This window comes from Notothenia rossii (genome assembly GCF_949606895.1).
Source record: "Notothenia rossii genome assembly, chromosome: 1".
Lineage (NCBI taxonomy): Eukaryota > Metazoa > Chordata > Actinopteri > Perciformes > Nototheniidae > Notothenia > Notothenia rossii.
Genome location: NC_136912.1, coordinates 1,668,154 through 1,685,649, shown reverse-complemented (window position 1 = coordinate 1,685,649; position 17,496 = coordinate 1,668,154). Strand labels below are relative to the sequence as shown.

General features: G+C 39.9%; 1 protein-coding gene across 1 annotated transcript; it reads right to left on the bottom strand.

Annotated features, from left to right (window-relative positions):
• Positions 1–16,895, bottom strand: LOC307024983 (uncharacterized protein). Its single transcript, XM_079659534.1, has 2 exons — positions 16,390–16,895; positions 1–1,787 (listed from the first exon to the last, which is right to left on the bottom strand). The coding sequence occupies exons 1-2, from the start codon at positions 16,580–16,582 to the stop codon at positions 715–717; spliced, it is 1,266 nt and encodes a 421-aa protein (XP_079515660.1). The 5' UTR covers positions 16,583–16,895; the 3' UTR covers positions 1–714.
• Between the last annotated feature and the right edge of the window lie 601 nt (positions 16,896–17,496).

Here is a 17,496-nt window from a genome sequence, read left to right as displayed (position 1 = left end):
TTGAATGCTCATTTCAGTAGATTTAATCAAACAAAGCATAAACATATTGGATATGGCCTCAAGACTGTAACAACACATCACATTCTGTTGAAATAGTCAATTACTAGCCATATCTGACACATTGCTGTTTTGAATCATTAATGTGTGGATGACAGTTGAACTGGATGATGTAACATTTATGCCATCTGCTGGAAAGAAGACGTATCGCTCTGTTGGCGTCGTTTAGACAACAAAAACAGAGTGAAGCTCTCATTTCATCAACAATCTTTGAGTACAGACACCGTCCTGCAGAGAGCACACAACCCAACAGCACGTCTTTGGTCTAGCATCACTTTACAAAACGTTTGCATCAAGACACTAAGACTAGCTGGTCCCTTGTATAGGTCAGTCCACCTTAAATGAGCAGTGGGTGATCAGCAGGTGAAAGGCAGGACACGGGAACTTGGTCCTGAGGAGATGTAATGATTATTAAATAAGAAAGTTGTCGAGTCAAGGGGTCAAAGAAATGAACATTTGTGATCATTAGTGAATCGGTTGCAGGTGGGTGAAATCAGGCCTAGGGAGTAAGGTATTACATATAACGGCATTAGGTCATCAGGACACAAAATAGACAAATGTATTCCCTTACAGTTACAGAAGCAGCTGACGACCAACACATGTGTGTCTTTTGAAACGATTATGCCATTTAAATCTTTTGTCACAAACATTGCAGCTCTATTCTTCCTCTCCTGTGTGGACCTGCATGTGTCTCTTTAAACTTTCACTATGTGAAAAAGCTTTCTTACAGACTGTACAGCTGTGTGCTTTCTCTCCTGTGTGGACTCTCATGTGTTTCTTTAAATGATCATTCCGTGAAAAAGCTTTTTTACAGACTGAGCAGCTGAAAGGTTTCTCTCCTGTGTGGACTCTCATGTGTGACTTTAAATGTCCACTATGTGAAAAAGCTTTCTTACAGACTGTACAGCTGTGTGCTTTCTCTCCTGTGTGGACTCTCATGTGTTTCTTTAAATGTCCACTATGTGAAAAAGCTTTCTTACAGACTGTACAGCTGTGTGTTTTCTCTCCTGTGTGGACTCTCATGTGTGACTTTAAATGTCCACTATGTGAAAAAGCTTTCTTACAGACTGTACAGCTGTATGGTTTCTCTCCTGTGTGGATTCTCATGTGTGTCTTTAAATTTTCATTCTGTGAAAAAGCTTTCTTACAAACTGAGCAGCTGTGTGCTTTCTCTCCTGTGTGGACTCTCATGTGTTTCTTTAAATTTCCACTCTGTGAAAAAGCTTTCTTACAGACTGAGCAGCTGAATGGTTTCTTTTCAGCACTAGGTCGTGAATCACTGACAGATTCTTGTCTATTTTTCAGTGAGTTTGAGCCTGACGCAGGTTCTTTGGTCTCTTTCCAATCAGCACTGTCTTCAGTGTCAGGTTCAGAAGAGTCTCCAGTGTCGTCCTCAGTCTTTGGTTGTAAACTGCTCTCTGGATCTGAGTTCCTGGCTGGTTCTGGTCCTCGACAGTCCTCTCCATCAGCTTCTGTTTCCAGGTGTTCAGTTTGTCTTTGATGAGGCTGAGAGGACTGAGGTTTCTCTTTGTCATCTTCACTCTTCACAGGGTCAGGAGTGAAAGTGGACTTGGTGATCTCAGCCTCCTCCACCTCCTCACTGACCCTGAGTTCCTCCTGTTCCTGCTTAATGTGTGGGGGAGGCTCTGGGTCCTCCTGGTCCAGACTGGTGCTCCACTCCTGCTGGTCAGGGAGAAGCTCTTCTTTAACCACCACCAGCTGCTGGACGTCTGCAGGAAACAGGAAACACACTGTCAGAACAAACTGTTAAGTGTTAGCATTTAGAAATCTAATCACCATTACAATGGGAGAAATTTTTCAGCCCTAATTAATGCCTTTGTTTTTATATTTTCACATTATCTTTCTTTGTCCCACTTAATGTGTATTTGTTAGGGATGCACCGAATATTCGGCCGCCGACAATTATCGGCCGAAAATGGTTAAAAAGGCCCTTTCCTTTTAGCACCGAAAAATTATCACCGAATGTCAGGGAACAGGGTTACGTTGGTAAGCTAACGTGTTGTTGTGATGACGTAATCAAAACGCGGCGACAAGCACGGTGCGCGACCATGCTCGCGGCTGGCTCACAGCCAACATGTCTGGCGCTTGGAGATATTTAAAAATATCAGAGAAAGAGGCGCGGATTGCGATTTGTAAAACGTGTTCAGCTGACATTTCTCGAGGGGGTGTAACTGCAAAGACTTTCACCACTTCGGGATTACTCCACCACTTGAAATCAAAAACACCCGGACAAATATGCGGAGTAAGATCAAATCACAAGCACTGACAGCGAGAGACTGTTCAGCGCTGCCTCTCATGTGCTTGATGAGAAGAGGAACAGACTTATGGCTGATAAAGCAGAGAAGCTACTGTTCATTAAAAGAACCTCCCACTTTTCCTTAATAAGTAGACCAGGCTGGCTTATCATAAGTTTATCTAGTTCTACATGTCTACTCTATACCCACTTTCCTGAACAATTTTCATTGTGAGTTATAATTCACCATCTCAGGTTATCATTAGGGGGAAATGACAGCAGCACAGTGTTCAATATATTGTACTTTCGGTATCTAAATGATACCATGTTGTTTACATTGCTCATGAGGACAGACCACCTTATTTGCAGATTCTTGAAATTGTAATTTAATTTGTAATTGATTGTGGATTTTGTATCCAGTTTTCACTTTATGTATCTTTATACAATGTTTACTACTTTGCTTATGAGGACAGAAAGCCTTATTTACAGATTCTTGAAATTGAATTGTAATTTCATTTGTAAATAGTTACATTCATGTGGATTTATCCAGTTTGCACATTTGTATGCATGCACTTATATGTGCATTTGTTGTTGTTGAAGCCTGGCTGTTACAGTCTTTATTTACACTATGTTGTTGTAGGCCTACTGGCCTAGATGTTTATGTAGTTTTAAAGCACCTTGGCTTTGTTCTGAATGCACTTTGTTGTAGTTATCCTACAGAGAAAAGAAAATGCACTTGACTTGGAATTAATGTACTGTATGCATTCAAAAGTGCTGAATAAATGTGTTATGGACCCATAATAGTGATTATTATTTAAGTTAAGTTAAGTTAAGTTTTGCCATAATCATGTCTTTTTCCATAATCAGGTAGCTGAACAACATTGGTAAAAAATGTATACATTATATATATTTCTATTAATCATTTTTGGCCTTTCGGCATTCGGCCAACTGTTTCCTATTTTCGGTATCGGTTTCGGCCAAGAATTTCCCATTCGGTGCAACCCTAATATATATATATATATCTATCTATCTATCTATCTATCTATCTATCTATATATATATATATATATATATATATATATATATATACACAGGGCTCATCTATATCTATATATAGATATATATATCTATATATATATATCTATATCTATCTATCTAGATCTATATATATATATACAGGGCTCATCTATATCTATATATAGATATATATATATATCTATATATACATACAGGGCTCATCTATATCTATATATAGATATATATATATATATATATCTATATCGATCTCGATCTCGATCTCGATATAGATATAGATATAGATATAGATATATATATATATAGATATATATATATATATATATATATATATATATATATATATACACAGGGCTCGAGAAAGAGAGAAACGACCGATCGTCCATCATCACTTTACAGGGCTCGACATTAAGGACTGCCCGATGGCCCGGGGCCATCTAGTATTTATCCCGGGCAATGAAGCCTCACCTGCTGGTTGCCCGATCGGGCAATCTATTATGCCAGCAGCTCGCGGATCCAGTAATGAGTGACCCGACAGTAAAACTAAACATATCTATAACTAGTTTAGGTAGTTTGAGAGCAGTGGTGTAGTCTACGTGATACGCTGGTATACGCCGTATACCCACTAGAAAATGCCAGTGATTTCCGTATGCCCTCTTAAAAATGAGCGATGATACGTAACAACATCATTTTGTGACTTCGCTTTCACACTTTCGCCCCCTTCTGTGTTAATACTTTTGGACGTCTGGGGCTTCCGTCGCCTTTGGCCTGTTGCTAAGCAACAGCAACACACTTTGTTCGGCTCTGACAAACCCCACGTTTCTCTAACGTTATCAGAATTTGATCCTTCCATCATTCAAGTTCGCGGAGCGCTAAACAGGAAGCAAACATGAAACGAAAACAGACGAAAATATTTTTATGTTTTCCGAAGTTTTCCTCTATTACCACTACAGAAGAAGAGCCAGGTCAGGCGGCTGTCCTAAAGGTGACAGAGAACGAGCCCGGCGCTACCGCAAATTTACCCCGTAAGTGGAATTAGCATGGTTATCATTAACGTAACAGTAGCTGGAATGTAAGAACAGGCATCCTTGGTTAGAGTGGAGGGACAGAAAGTTAGGTAAATGTCAGCACACATGCAAAGGAAAGCTGATCTAAACAACAGAAATTCATAAAGTCAATGACTATGCAAATGAGAGTTAATTCATGGTCATGTTAAAAGTGCATTTAAAACATTTGCACCATTATATTACTATATGTTAGTTATCAGTAGTTGTCAAATAATTAGCTATTGAAAAAGTGGAACATTTCTCTCCTTTTTTCTGCTTTGTTAGCCATGATGTAAATATTGTAAGCAGTTTATTAAATACTTTTGAGTAAATCTTGACTCTTTTCTGCAGATATTATTGGTAAAAACTTGTATTATGCTAATTAGTCATGGTTTTGTTTATTTCCAGGTTGTGCTCTTTGCAGCGCTACAAAATCAACAGGTGTCCTCACAGAACAACGAGTGTCTATGTCTGAGGAGTGGGTGCACTTTAAGATCCAGTCCTCAGATTCAAGCAGATCAACATCTCTGGCCTCTTTGAGAAACAAGATTAGACGACATGAGACGTCCAGAGCACACAAAATAGCCCAGGAGCTCACGGAGAAGGGTGGAAAGCATTTAGTTGGAAATTTGGTGAGAGCTGTGTAAGAGACAGTGTTTGCAGTAGGCCATATTGAGATTTTGATAAAAATGTCGATTAATTGTTCAACCCTAGAAGATAAGTGGGCTTTTTCCATCATCGTGCATTCTTTTATTTTTTTATTGTTAATGTCTCTGGCAGTTAAAAGTCACATAAAAATGCTTATAATACATTGACATGTTGATAACACATAACCAGTCTCAAGACTAGTCTATGCATTACTAAGTGTGATGGTGTTCATGAGGTGTTGCTTCGAGACAGGATGAATACAATTATTACAGTATACCCACTACAAAAAAGTAGACTACACCACTGTTTGAGAGGTCATTAAAATAGCTACGTGTGATATTCTAACCTGAAGTGTGTGTTTGTCCGCTCACCGCTGCATGTGATCATGCAGAGCTGCGTGTCGACTCGTCAGCAGCAGCTGATCTCTCTCTCTCCCGTCAGATTAGACTTCACTCGCGTTTATGTCCATATCGATCAGATCCAGCTAGTCCTAGCTAATGATATGACTACCTGCTTATTAAAAGACACCTAAACAATAAGTGTCGCTATGCAACTGGGTGAGGCCACAAAGTATAGCGCAGCATTATGCATTTGTTTACATGCCCACCGGAACCCCGAGGCATTACCAACAGACCAACGCACAATTAGGCCTGTCGCGATAATCGATAAATTGACTTATCGTACGATAAATAAAAATGGACTCGATAACTTTTCTGAGCTCGATAAATTGCCGTTTACATGCGTGTTTGTTTACATAAGGATGTGACCAGCATTTTAGCTAGGAGCGCTGTGGCTGCCAGACGAGCTGTGGCGGCCGGACATGCGCGCTGTGAGGGGCGGGGCTGACACACAGCCAGGTCAGGACACTGTGTGCACGTACAGCAGCGTAGCAGGCAAATTAATAATATAGCGACAAGCGGGAGACAACCTGTGACTTACTCGCGGGGAATTTAAAGTGAAATGGAATTGGTTACAAAACCTACACATCTCGATTCTCCGGTGTGGCAGTATTTTGGATTCAAGCCAAATCAACGAGGTCAACCTACGGACTTGAATGAGCCGGGCGGTGAGTCGCATTGGTTTAAAAAAGGTAGCGACAAAAGCAGGCAATACCACACATTTTAAACTACACCTAAAACACAACCACTCCATTCCATTTTCCCAGCTGGTAGCAAACACGGCAGCTGGAGATGGCGAGCCCCCACCTTCCCGACAGTTTACAATCAAAGATGCATTTGCCCGACAATGCAAACATGTTGGTGTTCCTTGCTCAAAAACTTTGAAAAACAGATTTGGATATGGCCTGTTGAGGCATCTGGGTCTTTGTATGGACAGTGGACTGTACACATGACTGTTGTTTTAAGGAGATTTGTTTTGCTTGTGAGACAATGTGTGCTCATATTGATTTATTTATTTATATATATATATATTTATATATACAGTGGGGCAAAAAAGTATTTAGTCAGCCACCAATTGTGCAAGTTCTCCCACTTAAAAAGATGAGAGGCCTGTAATTTTCATCCTAGGTATACCTCAACTATGAAAGACAAAATGAGAAAAAAAATAAAATCCAGAACATCACATTGTCTGATTTTTAAAGAATTTATTTGCAAATTATGGTGGAAAATAAGTATTTGGTCAATATATATGGTCATCTCAATACTTTGTTATATACCCTTTGTTGGCAATGACAGAGGTCAAACGTTTTCTGTAAGTCTTCACAAGGTTTTCACACACTGTTGCTGGTATTTAGGCCCATTCCTCCATGCAGATCTCCTCTGGAGCAGTGATGTTTTGGGGCTGTCGCTGGGCAACACGGACTTTCAACTCCCTCCAAAGATTTTCTATGGGATTGAGATCTGGAGACTGGCTAGGCCACTCCAGGACCTTGAAATGCTTCTTACGAAGCCACTCCTTCGTTGCCCGGGCGGTGTGTTTGGGATCATTGTCATGCTGAAAGACCCAGCCACGTTTCATCTTCAATGCCCTTGCTGATGGAAGGAGGTTGTCACTCAAAATCTCACGATACATGGCCCCATTCATTCTTTCCTTTACACAGATCAGTGGTCCTGGTCCCTTTGCAGAACAACAGCCCCAAAGCATGATGTTTCCACCCCCATGTTTCACAGTAGGTGTTCTTTGGATGCAACCCAGCATTCTTTCAACTCCAAACACGTCTAGTTGAGTTTTTACCAAAAAGTTCTTTTTTAGTTTCATCTGACCATATGACATTCTCCCAATCCTCTTCTGGATCATCTAAATGCTCTCTAGCAAACTTCAGACGGGCCTGGACATGTACTGGCTTAAGCAGGGGGACACGTCTGGCACTGCAGGATTTGAGTCCCTGGCGGCGTAGTGTGTTACTGATGGTAGCCTTTGTTACTTTGGTCCCAGCTCTCTGCAGGTCATTGACTAGGTCCCCCCGTGTGGTTCTGGGATTTTTGCTCACCGTTCTTGTGATCATTTTGACCCCACGGGGTGAGATCTTGCGTGGAGCCCCAGATCGAGGGAGATTATCAGTGTTCTTGTATGTCTTCCATTTTCTAATAATTGCTCCCACAGTTGATTTCTTCACACCAAGCTGCTTACCTATTGCAGATTCAGCCTTCCCAGCCTGGTGCAGGTCTACAATTTTGTTTCTGATGTCTTTTGACAGCTCTTTGGTCTTGGCCATAGTGGAGTTTGGAGTGTGACTGTTTGAGGTTGTGGACAGGTGTCTTTTATACTGATAACGAGTTCAAACAGGTGCCATTAATACAGTTAACAAGTGGAGGACAGAGGAGGCTCTTAAAGAAGAAGTTACAGGTCTGTGAGAGCCAGAAATCTTGTTTGTTTGTAGGTGAACAAATAGCCTACTTATTTTACACCATAATTTGCAAATCAATTCTTTAAAAATCAGACAATGTAATTTTCTGGATTTTTTTTTCTCATTTTGAGGTATACCTAGGATGAAAATTACAGGCCTCTCTCATATTTTTAAGTGGGAGAACTTGCACAATTGGTGGCTGACTAAATACTTTTTTGCCGCACTGTATATATATATATCTATATATATCTATCTATCTATCTAGAGATGGATAGATAGATGGATTGAGAACTCTGTTTTCCAGCCTGAGTCTATTTAATTTATTGTTTTGGTTGTGTGTGATTTAATTAATTTATTATAATTTAATTAATTTGTTTTATTTATTATATATCATTTATATATTTTAATATTATTTCACATTTCATTTGCAATGTTGAATGTTCAATAAAAAGATCTGTTTGAAAGGATGTACTAGAATTATTATGATATACTATCATTATGTCAGTGGTCTAAAATGGTCTTACTATAGAGAACCGCAGTGACGCGTCCAAAAACCCGGAAGTAAGTTAGCATTTTTAGCACTTCCGGTTCCTTCCTCAAAAAGCAATGCATTTTTTCCATAGGGTTTTGGAAAATAGCTCGAAATAAGGTCTGTGGTTGACACAAATGTAAGAGATAAATCACGTTTTGTTCTACGACATTAAATACATCAGCAGTGACCCCACTGGTGATTTTTGAAGAGTTTACGTGTCTGAAAAACGATGGTTGTTACCGAGTGGCTGAATAGGACTACAGAAATTGTCGAGGCCGTTGTACGTAATTACGCCGAACACGTAAACACTCCCGCTAAGTGTGTTTTCCCCTGTGTTCTGCTTGAAAGCAAGTACATGCCTATCTTTAGTATCTGTATATCTGACCATTCGAATCTGTATTTTTGAAATTGTCGTTTTTAACACCGTAATTTTACAAATGATAGAATAATTAATTACCAGTGTTTTCCAATTTTACTCGGCAGTTCGTTTCGTTAGCTAACGTTAGCTAAAGCTAGCGCTACTAGTTAGCTACGCCATGGTTTGTTGCTTTGCTCCGGGTTGCAGCCACAGGTCTTCGCATGAAACGTGCTCGTTCTATCGTTTCCTGGCCAATGTTTCCCAAAGGAGAGTCTGGATTCGTGCCATGAGGTAAGCTGATGTTACATTTTTGTCCATGTCACGGTGAAATGTAAATGATGGGTAGTGACTGTATCGCCGTTTTAGAGATGGCGCTGCTGAAAAGACCGCAACACAAGTAAAGATAATAAATACATCCTATTAAAACCTGTGTGGCTTATATGATAAGTCTAATTAGTACAAGCAGCATAACGTTTCACCATGTAACTAAAGATTGTAGTCAGGGAAATCAGTTTGACATATTGAACTAATAACAAATCACCTCTGGCTGGCAGAGAACTCTCTGCTCCATAGCTTCTTTTGGACGTAAAATCACATGTACATTTGACATTTATATTCAATTTAATATTCCATCCCTCACATACTTTTGTATATTTATAATAACTTATATTTTGTTTTTCTTGCTATGCTGCTGCAACACAAACATTTCCCAAATTGGGATCAATACAGTAATATCTTATCTTAATTAATTAAGAAATATAACTATTATAATTAGTGTAGCAGCTGACACCTATTTTCAATATGGATTAATCTACCATTTATTTCTTTAGTTCAATTTTCATCTATAAAAATGTCAAAATAGTGAAAATGTTCAAGAGACTTATCAAAGTGCAAGGTTATATCTTTAGATGTTTTGTTTTAGCCTATGTACTGTATGTCTTAATGCTCTTACAGTATATGTGACGGTGTGACTTCCATGAAACTAATATTTTATATCTTCCCAACAGACGAGCTGACAGGAAACCTAACACTCTAACAACCACAACATTGCAAAGGCGAGTAAATGTAAATTAAAAACAATTCACAATTTTTTTATTTCTTCTTCCTTGCAGTGAGGTGAAGCTGACCTTGCACTTGGTGCCAGTAAGGATGTTCCTCACGCAGGCTGAATGTTTCCCCTTCCTTACTGACACAGAAGCCCTTGATTTGCAATGCTTCACTAATTGTCATTTCCCTGGCTCTGTAGGGACACTTTACCTCAAGCACTTCGGAAGACCCTACCAGACCATCTGGAGATGCCCCCAACAATCCTGATAGGGAGAGCCACAAATCTGACTCATGGACCTGCATCTGGGTTGCAGTGGTGAATGCCCTGACGCCCTCACATTCATTCATAGTCCCCCACTGTACTGACAAAACACCATCAAGGGCCTGTTGTTGCCCTAGCACCCTGGCAATAAGGGAAGCAGTCACACGCTTTGACCTCAGGACAGCTCCAAAGTTGCTGGCAGTCAACCTTCCTTTCCTGAACAAATGCCAGTTTGGGTTGGTTCGCTGACCAGTGGTAGCCACCTGAATTGCCCTCTGTTGCTCTTCAGACAATGCCATGCTTGCCACAATTGCCTCAGGTCCCTGATGCCCAACAGATTTGATCATTTCAGGAACAGTAAGTGTTTCCAAGCTGTAGTGTTCCTCTTCTGGCTCGGGGGAGAGAAGCCAAGAAATTCCTGAAAACCTGCTCCCGAGTCTGTCCCTCAGCCAGTCACGATCTTCGGAGGTGGGCTCTCTTGTGAGCGGGTTAAATTAGTTATTGGTTTCAACAGTCGCATTAAAACAGTTACTAAATCAGCTTACTATCACCTAAAGAACATATCTAGGATTAAAAGACTAATGTCACAGCAGGATTTGGAAAAACGTGTCCAGGCTTTTATCTTCAGTAGACTGGACTACTGCAATGGTGTCTTCACAGGTCTCACTGAAAAATCTATTAGAAAGCTGCAGCTGATTCAGAACACCGCTGCTCGAGTCCTCACTAACACTAAGAAAGAGGATCACATCACTCCAGTTCTGAAGTCTTTACACTGGCTTCCTGTGTGTCAAATAATAGATTTCAAAATACTGCTGCTGGTTTATAAAGCACTGAATGGTTTAGGACCAAAATGCATTTCTGACCTCCTGCTAAATGATGAACCATCCAAGTCTCTCAGGTCTTCAGGGACTGGTCAGCTTTCTGTCCCCAGAGTCCGAACTAAACATGGAGAAGCAGCGTTCAGTTATTCTGCTCCAAATATCTGGAACAAACTCCCAGAAACCTGCAGGTCCGCTGCAACTCTTACTACTTTTAAATCCAGGCTAAAGACTTTTCTTTTTGTCGCTGCTTTTAAATGAACTATTCATATCTTAGACTGCACTGTAACTTTTATCCATGTATTTTTTCTTTTAATATTTATTTTAATAGCTTTTCTTTTTGATGACTGATTTTAAATGCCATTTTCTTAATGTCTTTCATTTTTTGTAAAGCACTTTGAATTGCCTTGTTTTGAAAAGTGCTATATAAATAAACTTGCCTTGCCTTGCCTAATAAAGATTTCATGTGACACATAAAATGGTGTTGTTGATGGGAATTAATGTGAATAAATTAACTCTAGGTTAACGGTACTCTTGCTATCACTACTCACCGACACTATAAACCTTGTCCCTCATGCTAGCCCTGACAACACCGGTAAGCACACCTTCATCTAGGCCAGGGGTGTCAAACGTACGGCCCGCGGGCCGGATCAGGCCCGTGAACAAGTTTAATCCGGCCCGCGAGATGATTTTGGAAAGTATAAAAAATAAAAAGAGCTGCAATTTTTCAATGAAAGAAACTGCTGTTCTAAATGTGTCCACTGGGTGTCGCAATAGCAATTATGTGAAGCGAGCAAACTATGTATAACGGGGCTGAGGAAGTAATCCTGTGTTTACAGTCTATCGTGCTTGGCTTCCTCACTCCCCAAAATGTCGCTATCAAAAAAGAGAAAAGTGGACACAGAGTGCAGAGTTTTCCAAGAAAAATGGTCATCCTCCTATTTATTCACGGAAGTGAATGGGAAACCCGTGTGTTTGGTTTGTTCGCAGCACGTTTCAGTGCTGAAAGAATATAACCTTCGTCGCCACTATGAGACTCAACATGCCGACAAATATGATAACTTGAAAGGAAAACAGAGAAGCGAAAAGGTGAAGGAATTGCTGGCGGGTCTGAAAAAACAGCAGTCTGTGTTTACTCATAGCCGAGAAATCGGCGATGCTGCAGTGAAAGCCAGCTACCTTATTGCTAATGAAATTGCAGTGGCTTCAAAACCATTTAGCGAGGGTGAATTTGTGAAGACATGCATGCTGACAGCTGCAGAGATTGTGTGCCCTGAAAAGCGTCAAGCTTTTGAAAATATCAGCCTGACAAGAAACACAGTTGCACACAGGATTTCTGATCTTTCGGAGGATTTGGACAGCCAATTGAAGCGCAAAGTTAAGTCGTTTATTGCGTTTTCAGTTGCAATTGATGAAAGCACGGACATTACAGATGTTGCGCAACTGGCCATATTCATCCGCGGAGTTGATGATACTTTGACCGTAACCGAGGAGTTTGTGGAGTTGGTGCCGATGACGGATACCACGACAGCGGCTGATATTTTCAACACACTCGAGGGTGCCCTGGACAGAGTCGGAGTGGACTGGTCACGCGCTGTCAGCGTGGCTACAGACGGTGCGCCTTCAATGATCGGGAAAAAAGCAGGTGTTGTGACGAAATTCAGGGAAAAAGTGCAGACTGCAAATGGAGGACGTGATTTTTGGACTTTTCACTGTATTTTGCACCAGGAGGCATTGTGTTGCAAGTCATTAAAGATGGATAACGTCATGAAGGTGGTCGTCCAAACTGTTAATTTCATCCGATCAAGAGGCTTGAATCACCGTCAGTTTGACAACCTTCTCAGAGATAAAGACCACAACTACGGCCTGCCTTACCACACCGAGGTAAGATGGTTAAGCCGAGGCATTGTGCTGAGGCGTTTCTTTGATTTACGAGAGGAAATTGAACAATTCATGAAACAAAAAGGCAGACCAGTGTTAGAATTTAAGTCCAAAGAATGGATGCAGGATCTTGCGTTCATGGTGGATGTTACAGAGCACTTGAATAACTTGAACACAATGCTGCAGGGGCGCAACAAAGTTGTAACGCAGTATTATGACAGCGTATGTGCGTTCAAGTTGAAGCTGTCATTGTGGGAGACGCAGCTCGCGGGAGGTGATGCAGCGCACTTTCCTTGTCTGAAAAATGTGTGCGATACCCAACATGTCGCAGACATGAAGCGGTTCAAAGATAAACTAATAGGACTATTGCGGGAGTTTGAGCAACGCTTTCAGATTTTTGGTGAACTGGAGAAAGACTTCAAAGTTTTCTGCTCGCCATTCACCGCGAATGCCTCTGATCTGCCCGTCAACATTCAACTTGAAATAATAGACTTGCAGTGTGACTCAGATTTGAAGGGGAAATTTGCTGCAGCTGGCTTAGACACATTTTATCAGTATCTTTTGCCAGGTTACCCCAACTTGACAGCCCTTGCTGCAAAAGTGTTGTGCATGTTTGGAACCACGTATATTTGTGAGCAAGTTTTCTTTGTAATGAGCATCAATAAAACAAAGCTGCGCTCAAGGCTCACGCACAAGCACTTAAATGACATCCTGAAATTGGCTGCCACTCAGGCTTTGACCCCTGATATTGATGCACTTGTGAAAGCTAAAAGATGCCAGGTTTCAGGAGCAAAAACAACAGTGGGTAACCCAACTTAAAATGCTGCATAAGACACTGCACCCTGATATAGTTATCTAAAAAATGATTGTCTTCTGTGCAGATTGAAAGAAAGTGAACAGTGTGTGATTTACTGTAATAATGACAGTAACTTCAGTTCATAAGTTAGGTTTGTTGAAATTGTTCATGCATTGCACAGCTTTTATTTATCAATAAGTAATGTAGCCTACAAGGCAGGAAGTAAGTAACTCAACCCTCTTGAAAAGTTTCTACCTCAATTTGTCTCAATCATTTGGTGAGTTAGTACAGGATTAATATGTTAAAAATGACAAATTAGTTATTTGAGAAGAGTTTTTGTATTTTGTTCATTCCCAGTATATGACTTAATGTTGTTGTATGGCTTTTTGTTGATACGCCAAGTCTAAATGTGCTTGTACTGTTATTGCACTAAAGTTCACTAAACTTAAACAAAGAAAACAATCTGAAGTTGTCGTCATTTTTTTGTTATTATGCTATGATTTTACCGCTCCGGCCCACTTGGGAATAGATTTTCCTCCATGTGGCCCCTGAGCTAAAATGAGTTTGACACCCCTGATCTAGGCTGAACTGTTACGTGTCCTGACTTGTAGTGGTTCTCTCCTCTATCTACACTCTTCTTGTCATCTTTGTAAAACGATATCAGACTGGTAATTGACACAGCCATGACTTCTAGTTAAATTCAGTGTGGCTAAAATGAAAAGCTTTGTTAAAATATGCAAGCGTGTGAAAGTCAAAGTCAGCTTTACTGTCAAAAATTCTACATGTGTTATACATCCAGAAATATCGAAATATTGTTTCCCACAGTGTGACATGTATACATAAAACAAAAAGGGCCTAGATAAACGTGGTATACATGAAACAAAACAAAAAGGGCCTAGATAACCGGGGTATACAGTTTAAAATGTTAATATATTTAAAGTGTTCAAAGTGCAGTTTCAGTGCAAGTCAGTTGAAACGATCTTAAGTTGGCGTGACGTTGAAGTCGTGCGACCCTGGTGCTGTACTGGCTTGTAGTTCGTTTATAGCATAACGTTAGCATTTTGCTTCTGGCGACTAGATTTATGATTCAAAAATTATAAAAGTAGGGTTGACATGTGGAGATTATCCGGTTGAACAAAACGTGATCCCTCTCTTAAATGTGTGTCAACCACAGACCTTATTTTGAACTATTTTCCAAAATCCTATGGAGAATTTGCATTGGTTTTTCAAGAAGGAACCGGAAGAAGTTTACTTCCGGGTTTATGACGCGTCACTGCGGTTCTCTATGGGGCCGACAATATTATCGTTTATCGCAATAATTTCCAGGAACATTTATCGTCCAACAAAATTATTTATCGTGACAGGCCTACGCACAATCAACCCATACAGCACATCTCTTTCTCCACATTACGTGTTAGACATTAGAATTGACTATTCTTGTCTGTCACATACTCTTCTTGTCTGTCACATAAGTGGAGCAATTTAAGCGGTATTGCGCAAAAGGGAAAATATTTTGACCGAAGAGATTTAGAGTTGCCGGCTAACGGGAACTGTGACGTCGCCATTTTGTGTGCTTCGCGGATGCGCTCGGCTACTCTCGAATGCTGCTCGGTCAGCTTCCGGATGAGGAGGCATTCGTTCGACCAACTTACAGTAGATAACATTACAAACATTTTTAACAGGGACCATAATAGTGTAAATAATGTTTGTTTTGGCAGTTACAACTGAATGTAATGTTTTCTACTTTTTTACATCTGGGAAGGCATTTGCCTTCAACAGATGGAAAGTGTCTTGACCAACAACTTACGTATTTCTTATAGCTATGCAGGGCATGCAAGCGAGCAAACACAAACAAGTGAAATGAAGAATAAAATTGTACAATATAATATTGTGGTGGTTCATCTTATAATTCAGTCTAGAGAATGCACTAGACAGCATCTAAGACCTGCAAACATCTAAATGTTCTAGGGGGAGGCCCCCCAAACCCTTGGTGCCATTTCGGCCGTGCACATTTTTCAGGGCAATCTCTATTGGGCTCAGGGCCATCTGTTAATTAGCTTAGATGGCCCACAGGGCCACTCCCAAAATCCTTAATGTCATGCACTGTATATATACAGAATATATTATAAATACATGTTGGCAATAATTGATTGATGAGATTTTACATTAATTTATATTAACGTTTTAATTACTTAATGACCTTTGTACTAGTTCCCCTATTCTTTATCAAGTAACATTTTAGATGTGTTTAATTTATTATTGAACATATTTATTGATTGATTTCTTTATGAATTATTCTCGCGCCATTTCAATTAATCCAAAGTATTTGTTTTTATTTGCTTTTACACATTTAAAAAGAAAAGGTGAATAAAGAAGCACATTAAAACTAAATGTGCTTCTTTATTCACCTTTTCTTATTAAATGTGTAAAAGCAAATAAAAACAAATACTTTGGATTAATTGAAATGGCGAGAGTATCAATGTATGTCACATTTAAACAACTAGTGCCTACATGTATGGGTAATATTTAAATCAGTACATTAAATGGCATATTATTCAATCCATGTATTTTTATAAATATATTTATTTTGGGACGTTTGCTCTTCCGTAATACATTTTAATTATTATAATAAAGTACATGTGTCTAATAATACTTACATACTTTTACTTAAATAAGATAAACTTAAAGATATGAAATGCTTTAACTTGTAATGGAGGATTTTCACAGTGTGGTGTTCATACTTTTACTTACCTGCAGCAAGTGCTGATAAAGGGTCTAAAGTGTTATTAATGTGATAATAAAGTGCTACTGAAGAGTGTAAAGTGTTAATTAAGGGTAAAGGGAACAGACCTGCTCTGTGTATCCGAAGCTGAGGCTGTAAAACAGCGTCCAGTAGTTTCTGGAGTCTCTTGTTCTCCTCTTTGGAAAGAGACAGCTCCTCCTCGAGCTCTGCTACTGTTTGTTCAAACATAGCAAATATCTCTTCATCAGCAGCAGTGAGTTGCTGCTTCTTCAACGACAGCAGCATTTGGACTTTACTCATGTTTCCTAGATCACCTTTTCCTGCAGACTCCGTTAAACACACCGTTTCTCTCTCCGTCAAACTCTCAATCTGACTAGCGTTGCTAACGTGTTTCCAGCTAGCATGCTAAGCTAGCTCCTATAGTCCGAGGTGAACGCTCCAGAAAAAAGAGCACAGAGTCCATTCGGAGGTTTATCCAAACACAGAGATGATGGATCAGTAGAGCTGGAGCTCACACACACTTTCTCAGGAACACAGAGAGAGAGAACCGGAGCGACGATACACCACCTCGATCCAGGTTAGAAAGAGCTGGGAACTTCACTTCCGGTGCGGTTTGAGGACGTCAAAATAAAAGCGGGAAGGATTTCTTCTTTTTGGTTTTAAAAACGATTGGCATCCGGACGTTGCCTTCTTTTTCTTCTTCTTCTTCTTCTTCTCTTGTTTTTGGCGGATTGCAAACAACTTAAAAAGGTGCATACCGCCACCTACTGTACATGAGTATGAATCATCACATCATTCCAACTATTTAACCTATGATCTAATAAAAATAAATAAATAAATAAAACCATGAAATAAATAAAACATAAATACAAATCTATGTTCTTTCCTGACCTAATGTTAAATTATTGTTCCTACCCCAGTTTCACTCAAGAATGTAAACAGTGCCTTTCTGGTAGCTCTTACTCCCTCTCTTTTTGTTCCCAAAACACCAACCACACTCCACTCCCTCTCTGCCTCTAAGACCTTAGTCTTTAATTGTTCTCTTTCCGCTTTATAGATGTCACAATGTAACAAGATATGTTCTACATCTTCTTTTACTCCACATTTCCCACACTTGTTACTGTTACTTTTCCCCATGATATACAGCGAACTATTCAAAGCCGTGTGATTTATTCTGAGTCTAGCCATCATGATTTCCTCCCTTCTGTTTCTTT

Excerpts from the sequence above, each read along its gene's own strand:
- LOC307024983 (XM_079659534.1), bottom strand. The coding sequence starts at position 16,582 with ATGAGTAAAGTCCAAATGCTGCTGTCGTTGAAGAAGCAGCAACTCACT. Across the intron at positions 1,788-16,389 it reads GCTTCGGATACACAGAGCAG|ACGTCCAGCAGCTGGTGGTG; the intron begins GTCTGTTCCCTT and ends TGTTTCCTGCAG.